This window comes from Lasioglossum baleicum, chromosome 1, assembly GCF_051020765.1.
Source record: "Lasioglossum baleicum chromosome 1, iyLasBale1, whole genome shotgun sequence".
In the NCBI taxonomy this organism is placed as follows: domain Eukaryota; kingdom Metazoa; phylum Arthropoda; class Insecta; order Hymenoptera; family Halictidae; genus Lasioglossum; species Lasioglossum baleicum.
This window is the reverse complement of record NC_134929.1, coordinates 2104289-2121295: the sequence shown is the minus strand read 5'-3', so window position 1 is coordinate 2121295 and position 17007 is coordinate 2104289. Positions and strand designations below refer to the sequence as shown.

The 17007-nt window shown below is 43.5% G+C and overlaps 2 protein-coding genes across 2 annotated transcripts; one reads left to right on the top strand and one right to left on the bottom strand.

Moving 5' to 3' along the window:
- Positions 1 to 77: 77 nt before the first annotated feature.
- Positions 78 to 2051, bottom strand: LOC143210602 (uncharacterized). The gene is made up of 4 exons (XM_076427610.1): positions 1961 to 2051; positions 1365 to 1858; positions 923 to 1199; positions 78 to 103 (listed from the first exon to the last, which is right to left on the bottom strand). Exons 1-4 carry the CDS (start codon positions 2049 to 2051, stop codon positions 78 to 80), a joined length of 888 nt encoding a protein of 295 aa, XP_076283725.1.
- Positions 2052 to 12678: 10627 nt separating this feature from the next.
- On the top strand, positions 12679 to 16734 carry LOC143212060 (zinc finger protein 800-like). Its single transcript, XM_076430375.1, is given in 4 exon segments — positions 12679 to 12729; positions 12732 to 13137; positions 13140 to 13553; positions 13556 to 16734. Coding segments are annotated over 4 exon segments (1935 nt in total). The 3' UTR covers positions 14620 to 16734.
- Positions 16735 to 17007: the final 273 nt, after the last annotated feature.

The window sequence follows — 17007 nt, the reverse complement described above, 5'->3', positions numbered from 1 at the left end:
TGTACTCGCGAAATTCAATCAGTGCTAATCGAGAGAACTGATGTGACCAGATGTTTTGGCCTGGTAACTCCAAACCGTTAAAGAACGCCACTACTACAGCTTGCTAGATTAGAAAAGTCTCATAGAGGAAAGACAAAATTCCTCAGACTTTACAAGTCAACATCAACCGCGAAAGGATGCTGTTACAGATTATAAAACGCTCCTCTTACAATGATATGGATAAGAACCGTAAAACATCTGGGGCACAATTCCACATGCGGCAAAAAGATAAGGGGGAAACTCTATACCACTCTGAAAAAAAAAGTGAAGTAGAAATTCTCTCGGTGATGTAGGATTGTGTTCAGATGTTTCCCCAGCTTGACAACTCGGCATCAGCAGCGAAATAATGCTGTTACAGATTATGAAACGCACCTCTTGCAATGATATGAATAAGAATCATGAAGCACGTTCGAGGGTACAATCCTACATGCGGTAAAAAGATAAGGGGGAAACTCTATACCACTCTGAAAAAGTGGAGTAGAAACTCTCTCGAGGGGTGGTACAGCGCTATTGCAAGGATGAGGATTGTTTTTTAAATAAAAAATCATTCACATAATTTTTTATTTGATAAAGTATATATTTTTTGTACAAGCGTTTTTTAAGTAATTTTTTGAACAATGTTCGTTAGTGGATTGTATTCCATGATACGGTCATGTATTATTAAGCAGTAGGCTGTTGTCGATGGGGGGGACGTCGGTTCGACATTCAAATTCAATTCGCACGTCAACCGTAGCATTTTTTAACACTTCGTTTTGTCGAGAACAATCGAGAACGACGAGTGGACCGTATTGCAAGAAATCCGTGACATCGAGTAGCGCTTCACCGTTTCCATAGTATGATTCTTGGAATTTTGCATACATGTCATAGAGCAACGCGTATTTACCTTTCTCGAAATCGATATTTAGATCATCGTATGGATAGGTTTCCGAGTTCAAGTAAAGTCGAATATTTGTCAATGCACAATGATCGAATCGTGTAGCCGTTTTCATTAAGTTGTTCTTTCGATTGGTTTGCAAAGCGAATATCACGTATCGCGGTTTTTCCATTTGTAGAGCCGTTTTTATCGCCCATGTATGCTTCGTAGTTGTGTGTAGTAGAGGATATTCGTACAGATCCCACGATCGAAAGGTCATGTCGATTGGTCTGTCGCTGTCTAAAATCTGTAGCATGGACAGCTTATGTACTTCATCCAATGTGACGTGAGGCATTCGCCATTGAATTTTGTATAGATTCAGAATAGGTTTCGCGTTGTTGGAAGGACTGTACAACGCATTCGCGTCGGTACGCGAGCGAATCAAAATTAATTCGTGCCGAGCATTTATCACGATGCGTTTGTAGTCTTCGCAGAAGCCTAATAAAACACTCATAGGTACGCAAAAGTTGAAATATATTGCAGCCGTGGCCGTTGCAGTCTGCTTCTGTCCATCATCACCATACAGCCAACCAGCGTTGGACAATGCGCTGCTTCTCGTTCTAGACAGACTCACATAATTCTTCAAAGTTGTCGTCGCGCCAGGATTTCTGGACCGATCAATTTCCACTCCATTCAATTCATAGCGTATTTCCTCAAACATAAACGCAACAGTATTGTTCTCGAGAGTTACCGTATCGATGTGGGATTCTCCTTCAACCGGTAATTCGAGTTTTCCTGGTAAACTAAGTTTTCCCTCAACGTATAGGAAGCTTTTACATGGGAGCGTGTATAGGTCTTGTTGTTGAATGGGTATCCTTATCTCATCGCTGTTTTCAAACGTTGTGTTAGCATACGGATTGTATGTGTGCAGCTCAATCTTCGTTATACGATTGTCGAAGATTGGCGCTTCGGAGATGTTCAAAATGTCATCAAACATGATCTTTCACTTTTTAACAATAAAGCCCAAAGATTGTAGATACTTTGCGTTTTTCACAGTTAATTTCTTACGAATCGTCAACCTTTTTTCTGCGGTTAGTTTCTTGCTGTTGTTACCGATGCTGTTGTTCAATGTATGGAATACCGTATTATGAATTAGCATTGCTTCGTCGCGCGTGTAGTCGCACCGTGATTTCTTCACCTCGAAAATCAATCAAACGTCCGGATTGATCAACTATGCGAATGGTTAAATCGTCAATTACTCGTGCAACGATTGGAAGGTAAATGACTCGCGCAGGCGTTTCCGACAATTTATATCCTGGTGGTACCTGAGGCGCGAACTCATGTATCGTGTGAACGAGTTTACCATTGTCGTACGATCCGGTGGTTATGTTACATTCCACTCGTACGATATTCACGCTGATGATATTCACTGGTGTGTTCGATGTATGCCACACGTTTGGTGGTAAAACATGATCTATGGAAAATCCTAGGATGGATCCCACGTTGCCAGGCTTTGCAAAGTTTATTTGATAGTTGTTTTTAATTTCACTTTTCATGGTGTTGTTGTTCGCCCGTAAGACCAGCGGATATTCTGAGGCGGCAGTCTCATCGACATTTTTTGGAGGATATCGCGCGCATATTTCACGCCTCAAGTACGCGTTGATTGCATCCAATTCGTATGAACCGTCGGGGATGATGATCTCCTCATCTTTTTCACCGAAGTAGAATCTATTGTTTCCAATGTTGGCGCTGATGTTCGGTATCGTATAATAAGTTTGCAAATCGAGCAATCCCAGCTCATATTCGCCATTGCTCAGATCTATGGGGGGAAAGTACTTTGATGATAGTATGCTGCTTCTTCCCGACAATGTAAACGTAAATGACTTTTTCGCATACATCGTGTAGAGAGACTCTTTCCAGGGTCTTTTATTCTCGGAGAAATTTCGCACACAATTGACCACACACGCTTTCGTCGTAGTTTTGAAAACGTTCGTGGTTATATAAGATCGCCACGTTCGCGCCGAAATAGTGAATCAACTCAATCGGCGGTTGAAGATTTCCAAAACTATCAAAGTATTTGACACGCGAGCCGTGTTTTATATAGGCGACCCAGTGCGTTCCCGGTCCACGACTATTATCTAGATTGACTATACCTCGCTCGTTTACCCACGCACGCAGCGGTAAATCGTCACGCATAAAAACTCCACGAAAATACGGTAATCCTTTACACATGACCATCAATTCGATATCTGTCGTCGTGTTGTCCTTCTTCGTTGTTTTTTTTTTTCCTTCAAACCTTTTCCATGCTTATACGGTGCGAGATGTATCCCACGACCCTCCATGGCTCGATTGTGTCGCTCCGCTTCTTGTAATTGTTTCTTAGCAGCTTTTGCAGCGTTTATAGCTTTGACTACCCCCGCGGCACCACCCGTCAATGCGCCTATAGCCGACAAAGCGGGTAACAGCAACGGTAGAAAACCACCACGTTTGGCGATCGGGAGAATTCGTTTAGTTGTTTTTTTTTTCTTTTCACCTTTTTTCTTTATCAAACCCATGCCCAATTTCGTTTTAGCTTTCATGGCTGCCAACACTGCAGTCGCGGACACCTTCTCTCCCAAAGTTGCGTCTCCGGACGTTATCCGATGCAGTGCTCGATCAGCCAAAACGTGATCGGCCTTGTGACGATTTTCAAGATCTTTGTATCGCGAATACGCTATATCGTGCTCTCGACAGGCTGTATCCAACGGATTGATTCCTCGATCCCCACGAGCTAATCGCGCAGTCAGTTTCGTACCAGGACCGCAGAATTGATATCCAGGTATATGCAATTCAAACGGTAGCGCGTTTATAGCTCTGTTTAAAAACCCCTTGCCCGTATGCGAACCGAGTGAATGATGATTCATAAGCTATTTTGCCTACTATCTCTTTTAAAAAGAACACGTTCGGGGGAGGGGAGTGACTAATACCTACGGTGTTCGAGCTCTCATATAAATACTACCTCCCCTCCCTCATCGAATCAATCAAATCATGCATTTTGTAAGGCAATCTTTGGATATTCGTGTTCCAACGTGTCGCGCGTTCGACGATTGTGACGAGACGATGCGAAAACATGGATCATTGTTACCAGGCAATGTACGATGTGTCATAAGCGGTCCGTCAGGATGCGGTAAAACAAACGTTATGATCAGCCTGCTGGAGAGTGCGAACGGACTACGATTTGCAAACGTTTATGTATACTCAAAATCGCTGAATCAGCCAAAATATCAATACTTGAGCAAACTGTTCTCATCCGTGGGGAAGGATGTAGGCTACTTCGCGTTCACAGACAACGCTGACGTAATACCCCCCGCAGAGGTACGGCCCGATTCGATATTTATCTTCGACGATGTGGCGTGTGACGAGCAGGATATCATGAGAGAGTATTTTGCGATGGGTAGACATTCACACGTCGATTGCTTCTACTTGGGTCAGTCGTATGCGAGAATACCTAAACATTTAATTCGTGACAATGCCAATCTACTGGTTTTGTTCAAACAGGATACCATGAACTTGCGTCACATTCATCAGGATCATGTAAATACCGATATGTCGTTTGAAACGTTTAGCGCGTTATGTGTAAATTGTTGGCGAAAGAAGTATGGATTTCTCGTAATCGATAAAGACAGTCCTACAAATCGCGGTCGTTACAGACGTGGATTTAACGAGTTTGTCATACTGTAACGAGTACAGTTGCTCGGTAAGGGTGGTTGGTGCTGTATCGTGGGCTGTAAATCTCTCTTGCGCTTCCAATATGTCAGCTCAAAAGGAAAAGAACGAAAAGCTGCGAGCTTCAGTCGTGAATGAAATAGCGAAGACCAGTGATACCATACGTAAAAAGTATTTAGCGTTGAAAGTTGGGAAAATGATGGCCGAGACGAATTTGCGAACAACTTTACAGCCGATCGTCGAACCGTTGAAACAGCTAGTTCAAAATACATCTACTGTTGAACCGGATAGTGACACCACGTTCTCGGATATTAAGGAAACACCACCACCGTCTCCCATACAAAAAAAAAGAAGATTCTCAGATATTAGGGGAACGACGCCATCATCATCTATGAAAAAAAGAAGAAGAATAAAGAAGAAAAAGAATGTTGAAGTAACGCTCGCTGACGATGAGATCGAGTCAACGATGTCGCAACAGGATACTTTCGAATCACCGAGCACGGTATCTTTGGAATCTTCAATGCGTAATATTTTTGAAAATCCAGAAACTCATCGAGAGGAAAATCAACATCTAACCGAGAATTTCGGACCTTTGGCGCGTGAATATTTAGAAAAATTTTTTACCGGATCAATGAAAAATTCCGACAACGTGTTCGGGGTATATTTCCAGGACAATAAACTGATGTTGGGAAATTCAGCGTTTGAAGTGAACAGCAATGACGATATCATCATTAACGGAGTAAGGTATGAGGGGACTCATGGTCTTTATGAATTAATATTCAACAGAGTACCCGACAAGCAGTTGTACACCGAGGATGATAAGAATGTGTACAAAAGAATTCTCATTCTCACGCAAGCGCATCGACGTGGGAATCAGCTAAAGGGAAACAAAGGTTATAAGTATAAGAAAATTATAGGACCGATGTTTTCGTCACGTGGTGGGAAGGGGATACAACTTCCAACTTCTATGCGTGTGACTAACAATCCGATTGATTACGTGCATTGGGATGATCCAAACGAACTCGTCGATCGTGTGAAATTGTTAACCGCTTCGAAGAATGCCGGACATTCCAACCATAACAATGAAATAATGTCAATAATCGAAGAACTTCGTGAAGCCGGTATAATTATAAATTAAAGCGCGTGCATTCATTGAGTTAGTGATGAATGAAATGTCAATTGGTACAGCTCGATAGAATGCGCATTCGTCTTAATTGTTGTAAAACGAATCAAACAATATCCTCGGGGGAGGACAACGGTGAAAGCTGGAACTTGAGATTTCAAAGTCTATGGATAAAACTGGATGAGATATTTCAACGAATACTGTGGATTGAAGAGCAGGTCAAACAGTTGTATGAGTTGACGATAAGTGAAGAAAAAGACTAGCTTGAAACAATGTCTATCGACAAATTTGGTATGGTGTTTCGCGAAGCGAACAAACCCGAGTCAAATGTTTCTTCGATTTTCTATCCCGGCGTTTTTAAAAGTTATGTGCATGATAATGCTATATGTTTAAATGATGACGCTAAATTGTATGATGCGAAAGGTATGAGGATCGGACGCGTGGCGAATCCTGAAGCAAACGATCATGTTGCAACCAAAGTATACGTGGACACGCTTAACGTGAAGCTTGAGTCCGAGATTGTGAAGAAACTGGTCAAAGAACTGAAAACCGCTAAAGAGACGATAAAGTCTGAAATATTAGCTGAACAGAATGAAAAACTGATCAAAGACCTGAAAACCATTAAAGAAACGATAAAGTCTGAAATACTGGCTATGATACAAGGCATTCGATATGATGTAAATGAAAATATGAAATCAACTGATATCAATGAGACCTTGAAGGAGAAAGTAAAAAGAAGACGAGTTTGAAATATTGACAAGAAACGTGTCGACGGTCCTTGAGGTGAATCCATGGATAGCAATCATCATACATGAACATACTGTACAAGATGTATCTGTACCTGTTCCTGTACCTGTCTGTAGCTGTTCCTGTACCTGTCTGTAGCTGTTCCTATACCTGTCTGTAGTTGTTCCTGTACCTGTCTGTACCTGTCCATACCTGTCTGTAGCTGTTCCTGTACCTGTCTGTAGCTGTTCATGTACCTGTCTGTAGCTGTTCTTGTACCTGTCCATACCTGTCTGTAGCTGTTCATGTACCTGTCTATTCCTGTCTGTAGCTGTTCCTATACTGTCTGTAGCTGTACCTGTACCTGTTCATGTACCTGTCTGTAGCTGTTCCTGTACCTGTCTGTACCTGTCTGTACCTGTCTGTAGCTGTATCTGTACCTGTCTGTACCTGTACCTGTATTATCAATATTAAGTAGCATTTATCGAGTCATCAAGTTATCATAAAAATCATCAACCTTGAGAGAAAAAATGAGGGGATGGAAATATAACTGAAGATTTTTAAGAAAAGTATATATGAGGTAAAGACTCTATTGAAAAGCAAGTTGAGTAGCGACAGCAAGAGACGATACGCGTAGCTTTCAACGAGTTGGATAGCTGAATCAGTCATCGCTTCAATAGTTGGATTGAAAAGTGAATAATCGGTTAATGAGAGAGCGCTACAAGAACGATGATGAGTAAAGAAAACGTGGTGGAAGAACTGCATGCTCCGGCGAGACGTTTTTACCCGCGTAGACGTGTAATCGTGCGAGGATTCGATGATCTTTGGCAAGCCGATATCGTTGAAGTTCAAAAATATGCACGAGATAATGGAGGGCATCGATATATTCTCACGATAATCGATGTATTTAGCAAATATGCATGGACGGTTCCTTTGAAGAGTAAAAATGCGAGCGACGTGTGCAAAGCTTTCGCGTCAGCGTTGAAGAAAGATGGTAGAGTCCCGAATAACTTGCAGACCGACATGGGGAAAGAATTCTACAATACAACGTTTCAAGATTATCTAAAGAGTCGTAACATACATCATTATTCTACATTTAGCACTATGAAAGCTTCCGTCGTGGAACGTTTCAATCGCACGCTGAAGAATAGCATGTGGAAATTTTTCTCGTTGAGTGGAAAATATCGCTGGATCGATGCGCTTACCACGTTGACTGAGGGCTACAATAATCGAAAACATCGTACAATCCGCATGCGACCTGTCGACGTGAGCCGTAAAAATGCTGGACACCTTCTGTCCACCGTGTACAGCAACGTGAAGATTGCTGGTCCTGCCAAATTCAAGGTCGATGATCGTGTGCGTGTCAGCAAGTTTAAAACCTTATTCAACAAAGGATACACGCCAAACTGGTCAACTGAAATATTCAAGATTATCGCGGTAAAACGAACGAATCCTGTCACATATCTCTTGGTCGACTCTACGAACAAACCTATCGCCGGAGGATTTTATGAACATGAGATACGTGCGGCAAAATATCCTGACATATACTTAGTTGAAAAAATATTACGCAGAAAAGGAAATAAAGTATATGTGAAATGGCTGGGAATGGATGCGTCACATAATTCGTGGATATCTAAAACGAATATACTTTAATTATATTTTTTCTACTTGTATTTTTTAGTTATGATAATTAATTTTTGTAAAACGACTATACTTATTATATTGTGATAATTCTGCTTCATTTCTCTGTAGGAATTGTATGTAATGTTGTAATAAAAAAAAGTATAAAAGAGGTATTCTTGAATAATTTTATTTTTAAAATAATGTATTGTTACAAAAGACAATTTTCACACAACATTAATATTTTAACCTATCCGTTTTTTGTGCCTCGACTGCAATGATATTAGTGCATGAAGCCACCAGTTCACAATCAATCAATGAACTTTGATAAAAAAATTCGCTCTCGACAATCGCTTTCACGATATTTTTCGCGTTGGTATCCCTCACCACAATGACAAAATTCATAAATTTATCGGTAATCGTGGGAACATTGCCGATCAGCCATGAATACATGTTGTGTATGCAGAATTCGAGATTGTATAAGTTACGCATAGTTTTTTCCGTGATGTATAGAGCTGTGAACTGATTCGACAATTTCACTAGATTCATACCATTGAGATTAACTATTTGCAATGTTAAATCATCACTCATTTTTTTACACTGTTTCTGCATAGAAAGTAAATTGGAAATACACTCCTTCGTGCGCAACAACTCTGTCCATGCATCCCGGGAAAATGTGATCTCGTTACCACGGTTATCCCCCATAGTTAGTTCCACACAAATATCATCGCCAACGTGTACACCAATTTCGAGATATTTAAAATAATTGCCAGCTATGGAATATCTTCGACTCAAGATTCTGTGCAAACTACTCGATGATTGTGAAATGGAGTCGCTGTTGTCAAAACTCCTGCAACAGTTTTTTTTTTTTTAAAGAATTAGATGTTTTTCAAATTTTTTTTTTCACAAGTTTTTCATCTTTCTACTTACATATTATTTAGTCTCCTCGTTTTGTGTGACTCCTCGATGCTTGAATGATCACATTCAGTGAGCGGATGATTGTTGTAATACATCATGCTTTTTTCGTGTTGATTGTCTCGATCTGAAGCGCAACGCTTGGAATACAATGTTCTTATAGGATGCATTGGCCCCCACCTTTTTACATTTTCTTAGAAAAGGGGCGGTGCCTAACAGCTTTGTCCTTGGCCTAGATGACGTAAGAAAGAAGGGGGTATGACTCAGCAGCTTTGTCCTTGACCTAGATGACGTAAGAAAGAAGGGGGCGGTGCCTAACAGCTCTGTCCTTGGTCTAGATGACGTAATGCTTGTGCAATACCATTAAGTGATGACTCAGCAGCTCTGTCCTTGGCCTAGATGACCGAATGCTTGTGCAATACCAAAGGAGTATAATCTTTCGAATATCAAATAACTTTTTTGTCACGGCAAATGTTTGCAACGATGGAACGTTTGCAAAGACTACAATTCATATTTCATCGTGTCCTATTTATTCATTGCTACCCTTAAAGATAAGGGTGATGTCTAGATGACGTAAGAAAGAAGGGGGGTATGACTCAGTAGCTTTGTCCTTGGCCTAGATGACGTAAGAAAGAAGGGGGTATGACTCAGCAGCTCTGTCCTTGGCCTAGATGACGTCAGAAAGAAGGGGGCGGTGCCTAACAGCTTTGTCCTTGGCCTAGATGACGTAATGCTTGTGCAATACCATTAAGTGATGACTCAGCAGCTCTGTCCTTGGCCTAGATGACGTCAGAAAGAAGGGGGCGGTGCCTAACAGCTTTGTCCTTGGCCTACATGACGTCAGAAAGAAGGGGGCGGTGCCTAACAGCTTTGTCCTTGGCCTAGATGACGTAATGCTTGTGCAATGCGGTACCGCTCTCCCGTGAATTGGAAAGTTCCTCAGAACCGCCTGAATTGGGAAGTGAATTAGAACCCCCCTATATATCCTACTAACAATACCTTTCACTGAACCCCAAAGGACGAAATCGAGTGGTGTTAAATCTGGTGATCGTGGAGGCCATACGTGTGGTGCAGGTCTACGTCCTATCCACCGTGATCCAAATATATTATTTAAACATTGGCGAACCGGTTGACTATAATGAGGAGGAGCACCAGCATGTGTGAAATAGACGGAATGTGACGCCTATGTCGTGGTATAATTTGTCGCAGCTCACTTAAGAAACGAGATCGGAGAAAGTGCAAATATGTTGCACTTGTCATCCGTGTAGGTAAATAAATTGAGTCAATAATATAGTTTCCAATTATTCCTGCCCATACGTTTGTAACGGATATAGGTCGGGAGATAGTGCCGGCTCAGTCGGTCGCCAAGGTCCCTCGGCCACGAATGAAATACCACAGGTGTAGGCAAATAAACAGTGTTTATTCTTGTCCTCCTTAAATCTATAGAACAATGCTTGCCCCCGCTGGGCCAACGTACAACTAACGCGGTGTGAATCGAATGACCCGAAGGTCCGGCGCTCGCAACTTATTACTATCGGCGTGGTCTCGGTGACACCTAAGCTAAACGCAGTAATCCTACTCTAAGCGCGGTGCGTGGTCCGGTGACCCTAAACTAAGCGCGGAGTCGCGAAGAGATCGCCGGTGACGGTGACGGTGACGGTGACGGTGATCGGGATACAGTAAGTGCGGTGCGGATCTACCTTTATTCAAGGGCGTTGGCCACAAGCGTCGAGGTAGGCGGAAAGGTACTCCCGGGGCGTGGGCCACGGGGATCGGAGGTGCAAGCGTATAGGGGCGTTGGCCACGAATACGGTTTGCCAGGTCGGCGTATATCCTAGAGCGCTTGCCACAAGGATCGGAGAGCGCGAGTGTATAGGGGCGTTGGCCACGAATACTTCTCGCCAGGTCAGAAGGATTCCAAAGGAGTTTGCCACAAGGAATGGCGGATCGTAGGATCGGTGATAGCGGTAGGCGGTCTAGAGGAAAGCCTCGTAGTTGCGTCAGACTGCGTTCCTGGAGTAGCCACTAGTAACGATCGTTCACTGCTCAGAGTTCCCGACTGATTCTCTCTGGGTCCGCGGCGCGTAGTTATACCCTCGCGGGTACAGTTTCTCTCGCGAGAAACCGCGGATCCGCGGTGGCCATCTCGCGGCCGTCGCCGCGGTACTCGCTAGAACCCGTGTGTGCCTGCGGTGGCCATCGCGCGGTCGCTGCTACGGCCTTCCCGGTCGGCACCGCGGTACTTGCGAGAAACCGTGTGTGCTCGCGGCTGCCCTCTCGCGGTGATCGCGAGCCGGAGAGAGAGAGAGGAGTCTCGCGCCTCCGGTATATTCATTACACGTTAATGGAGAACCGTCCTTGATTAAATCTTTGAACCATTCCGGGTGGATTTCTATAATACCAAATCCTGGCATTTTGTTGATTAAGGATGCTACTACTTATCGCGTGGTGTAGTTCGATTTTCCGCTTGACCCTTATTTTTTGAGACAAATTGAAGAATATCATCAAAAATTGGTGCAAACGGAATCGCGAAATCGGACCGTTACATGGCGCCCGAACAGGGACCTGAGAAAAGAATGCGGTCAGCGTCGCACTAAAGTATGCCGATCAATTATTGCGTGCGAAATCAATGTAAAAAATTTTTTCTTTCCTTTCCGTTACATACTATTGTGTGAACTTCCGCTGCGAGCGTCCCAAGAGCGAAATTTTTTCCTTTTATTTTGTAATTAGTTTATTCTAGTACGAGCATAATCAAGCGATTTCTTGTTCCTTTTTTCGGCTATACCGTAGCAAGCTTAATCGAACGACTTCCTTTTTCGGCTTTACCGTTGCGAGCGAATCTTTTTCTTCCCGCTGGAATACATTACGCGTCACCATGGGGGGTCTCGTGGATGTACCGCCTGAAGATGGACAGCTCATCAGCGAGTTAAACACGTTTGGAATCGGTACGGAAAGGGATCGTAGTCCAGACGCGACAAAGGCTGGTAGCCTACGTGCGCTGAAATCCTGAAACATTCGCCGATAAGCCCGAAGACGAACCATGGTATCAGGTGGAAGCCGACCAAACGAAGGGTCTGGCCAGTTCCCATAATCAGTTGGCAGCAGGACTCTTCTTTTTGGACCTGATGCGAAAGTAGAATTGTCATTTCGTCGGACGCGATCCACATGTATTTCTTCAGCGTCCACGAGCTCCAGAAGGCCTATCGATTAACAACGGACTACCGGATGCTGGAGCGATTTCCCAAGCTGCTAAGGGGGGACGCACAGCTCTGGTACCGGTGCGTCAGACCGTCCATCACCCCTTGGTCCAACCTGCAGGAACGGCTCCGGGGATATTACCTGTCACCAGGGGAGCAACGCCACCTCGACCGACAGATCGTTGACCGATACCAAGGTCCAAATGAGCCGATACGCGCCTACATAACCGTCATGACAACCTTGCTGCGGAGAACGGAGGGTATTCTCCCGAACGATAGTTGGACGCTCTGTATTACCATATGCGGGACGTGCTCTAGCTGCGGAAAAATGGAGGTTGTAGCCCGATCGAGATCGTGAATCCATGTCGGCCGAGAAGAACTAATTTGTGTGATTTTTCCGTGAAGAAATCGACTTCCAACACGCCCACCTGATTCTTGATTTCTTGTTTTTCTCATATTCACGAAATTTTCCAAGTGAAAATCGTTTTTTACGGAGTAAAATGCAGGAGAGACATTCTGACAAGATAGTAAATTGGATGCATAATACTTGCAGAAAATGAGAGGAAAATCAAGGAAAGCAAAAGCGAAGACCAAAAAGCCAAATGGTAAATTTGGAAAGGTGAAATTTGCTTCAAAAGAGGTAGCACCTGCCAATCCGGATTTGTCACAACTGCATCAGCAAATAGACACAAGCGTGTCGTCTTTATACTGCCTGACAAGAGTTTTGGAAAATAGTAGCGACGAGGTCAAATCAATTCTGGCATACGAATGTGACTTGGTATACGAGTGCCGTGTATGCAGAAGTCTCTTTAGGTGCCTTGTCAATCTCATTTCACACAAACGCATATATTGCAAAGAGAAATTTGATGTTACATTTTGTAGAAGATCTTCCGAGAATCATGACAGTGTTCTCACAAGTTAACCAAATATACAAATACCAGAAACTAAGCTTCAGGAACCTTCGGGAATGATCTGAGACGCCAAGTTTCTAAAGAAGAGCAAAAGAAAGATCTCATCTCCATTGTAAATATGCTGCAAAAAAAGCAGAAAGAAAGTTTACACGACAACATTGAGCATGTGTGTTTGGAAGCTGTGCAATCAAACTCATTTGCAGTTTACCAGACAGTTGAACCAGTGGTTTCAACTCAGAATCATGTAGATCTTATGAAGACACAGGTAACAGAGCTGAGGAACATGATTAACGAGCATACCGCAGTGTTAGGTCCAGATGGACTGGTTTTACAGTCCAAACATGATTCAAGTAATGGTAGCAATGAAGAGCCAGCAAGTATTTCTGAAGTTGAGCTCACCTGTTCTATATGTAATGCAAAATTTTCAACAAAAGAAACATTGGGGGTACACACAAGGACATTACATAATCTCACAGATTATGCTACCCTTGTCCGTACTGTTCTAGTACGTTTGCGAACACATGGAGTGTTTATCGTCACTTGTTCAAGGTTCATAGGAAAACCAACGAAGACGTAAGAAAGCTCAGATCCCAGATACAAGAGGCAGCTTTTATTAAGGACACGACTGGTGCAGAAGATTTGCAGAAGAAACAAGCTAGTAAATCATTAACGACTAGTATGTCACGAGTCAATGAAACACAGGAGTGGATGGATCATTTAGAATCTGACACAGAACTGCAAAGATGTGGAGATTGTGGGAAACGGTTCGATAGGAAAGCAGCATTATCTGCACACTCACAATATTGCCAAAGGCGCGTTGCAGCCTGTGAAAGTACAACAAACAAAGTGTCACCAGAACGAGTTTCCAGTGAGACCGTAGTCAGTTCTACTTCTACGGAGATCAACAATACCAATGAGACATCCATACGAGTTGAAGCTGTGGCTACTTTGAGTAAAGCAGACTGGGAGATGTTACAAGATGGGAAATTAATTGCTGAGAATGGGATCCATGAAAATGCAACAGCTCCAGTGAATGGAGTACAGGAAATTGTTGCGAAAGATAATTTGCCTGCTGTGAATACTGTCCCTGAATCTTTAGAAATTGTTTATGCTAATATAAACAAGCATAAAAATAGTGTAGGTAGTAAGAAAAGAAAGAATAAAGACAGTACGAAGAGAATAAATCCTGACGAAGATAATGTTGAGAAAATGGATCATACATTGATAATGGAAAAGAAAATAGCTGCACTAGTGAGTTTCCAGAAACTGCAATGCCTTCCATGTAAACGAAAGTTCACCTCTGTGACTAATCTAAGAAGAAACGCTGCCATACATGTAGGCTGGAACCGTTACCGGTGCAAGATTTGTAACTTCAAGTGTTTCGTTAAATGTGATTGTGTGGCACATTGTAATAAAATGCACAATGCTCAGAATAATCGTGCTGTTATAGAAGATATGATAAGTCAAATCTCAGATGACAATGTTGTGTCTGAACAGGAAATAGTTTTAGAAGGGAAGTGCTCTAGCTAAAGATCAGAAGGAGCGACTTCACAGACATCTAGCAATTAATACAACATGTCGGAGAGGTTGAGGAGATACTCCGCAGAATGCATAGCGGAACGTCCTCGAGCACAGTCAACCGTCAACCAACTCGCAGGACCGCGCTAGCTGCCATCAGCCCGTACAACCGGAGCACGCATTGTTGGCGGTGCAATCAGCCAGTAACTCTCCCTGCAACTCGCACTTCAACTGCACGAATGAGACCGTAAAGTTCTGCTCGTTATGTGGCAGAGAGAACGTGCTGACGCGCGACCGTGCCCACGTGAGCACCAGGGTAACTGGTCTCTGGGGAAACTCAGGGGAACCGCCCCAAGATCTCCGATAACCGGATCTATGCAGCTGTCACTGTCGGCAATTAGTGTACCAGAGCCCTCGTCGATCCAGGGTCGGTCTATTCATACGTAAATACCATCATGGCCCGACAAAGTCAGACACTCATATGGACTGCAGCATTTCCAGAACCGGAATCATCAACGGCATCCCGAATACTGTAATCCAGGAAAGATGCCTGTACCATCACATGCTACACACTCTCGACTTCGACGACCATCCAGCACCGGACGAGTGGAAACTGCGCGTAGTCACATGCGACCGCCCTCGCGTCCTCTGCGAATCCCACGACGATTCGACCGCTGGCCACCTGGGGATCGCAAAAACTCCTCTCTGCCGCTTGTACTACTGGCACGGAATGCTCCGCGACGGTCCGAACCTGCGAGAGCTGCCAAAAACACAAGGCTCTCCAACAGTTACCAGCCGGCCTGATGCATGCCACACCTGTTGACCAGCCATAGGAGATGCTTTACGCCGACCTAGTAGGGCCATTGCCACGATCCAGTGCGTGCAACACCACCCTGCTCATAATCCAAGATCGGTGCAGAAAATGGATCGAACTACGGCCCCTGAAGAAGGCCCACCGGATCGGCCATCACACGAGTCATCCGAGAACTCGTAGTCGTGCGCCATGGTTGTTCGAGGGAGCTCGTTACCGACAACGGCCGTCAATTCATCGGAAACCAAGTCGAGCATGCGCTCTAAGAATGGGGTGTCAAACACCGACGCACACCACCTTACGCTTCCCAGTGCAACCCGGTCGAGCGCGTAAACAAGGTCGTCAATACCATGATTAGCCAGTATACCGGCCGATGACAAGAAGCCTGGGATCTGTACTGCCCCGAGGTGGCATTCGCCTACAACATGGCCGACCACAGCGCCATAGGATACTGGCCTGCGTATTTCAACACAGGGAGAGGGAGCACTTCCCGCCAGGGAGCCTACGATACTAGTCCGGTCGCTGAACAATTACATTTTGGGGCACCGTCTACGCTACGAGAAGCACGAGTGCTGGCTCGATGGAACGCGGCGCGCAGCTTCCAGAACCAGCGGAATCAGTACGACAAGCATCGACAAAACTGGGAATCGAGCTTCGGAGCACTCGTGCTCAAGCGAAGTCACATCCTCTGCGACAAAAAAACGGTTCGGAATACAAAACTATCCGAAAAGTACAGCGGCCTGTTTACAGTATACCGCAGAGTGTCACCGGTCATCTTCGATCTCCGCGACGGAAGACGAAAACTAAAAAATGCTATGCACGTTCACGTCCGTGGCTCCGACCAACCAGAAGCGGCTGAAACCAGCAGGAAGGAACGAGCAGCAGCCACCCGCCAGCAGATCAGTACTGATCAGGATGGTACGCCGATGGGAAGAAGCAGCCGGCGCACAGTGGGGTATTTGGCCTGCTTAGCGCGCCAAAACTATTGCGACGTTATTAATAGTGTGAAGGTCATACTATTATATATCGTTGAATTCGTCTTAACACCAGCTACAACACTATCAAATCAAAAATACAACTTAATGTTTAAAAAATCGAAGCAACCTTGTTTTTTTGTTTTAAACAAAATTTTTTCGAAGTTTTATATATTGAAGTTTATATTGAGGTTAATACTGTTAAACTTTTGTTTCAAACATTTTTTCGTAAAAAAAAAATATATTATAAATATTAATTAATTTTTATTAATTTTTTTAATAATATAAATTAATATTCTACAATAATGACTTTCATTTTCCTTCATTTACTTCCAAGTATGTATCACCTACAGCTCAGTTATTTCATCATTATCAGTCATATGATATACGGTCGGTTCATGCCATACTGATCTAAATCGCATAAAAAGGATTGTATAAAGCAATGTCTAATGATTAACCACGCAAAATATTAAAGATGTGTTATGCTGAGAAAAAAAGTTATTACATGATATATATTAATTTTCTGAAAAAAAATTATATCACTTTTGATTGTTTATTCTATCAAAACCACCGAAGAGTATAAAACAAAAAGCAGTAAAATTACTCTATAAACCT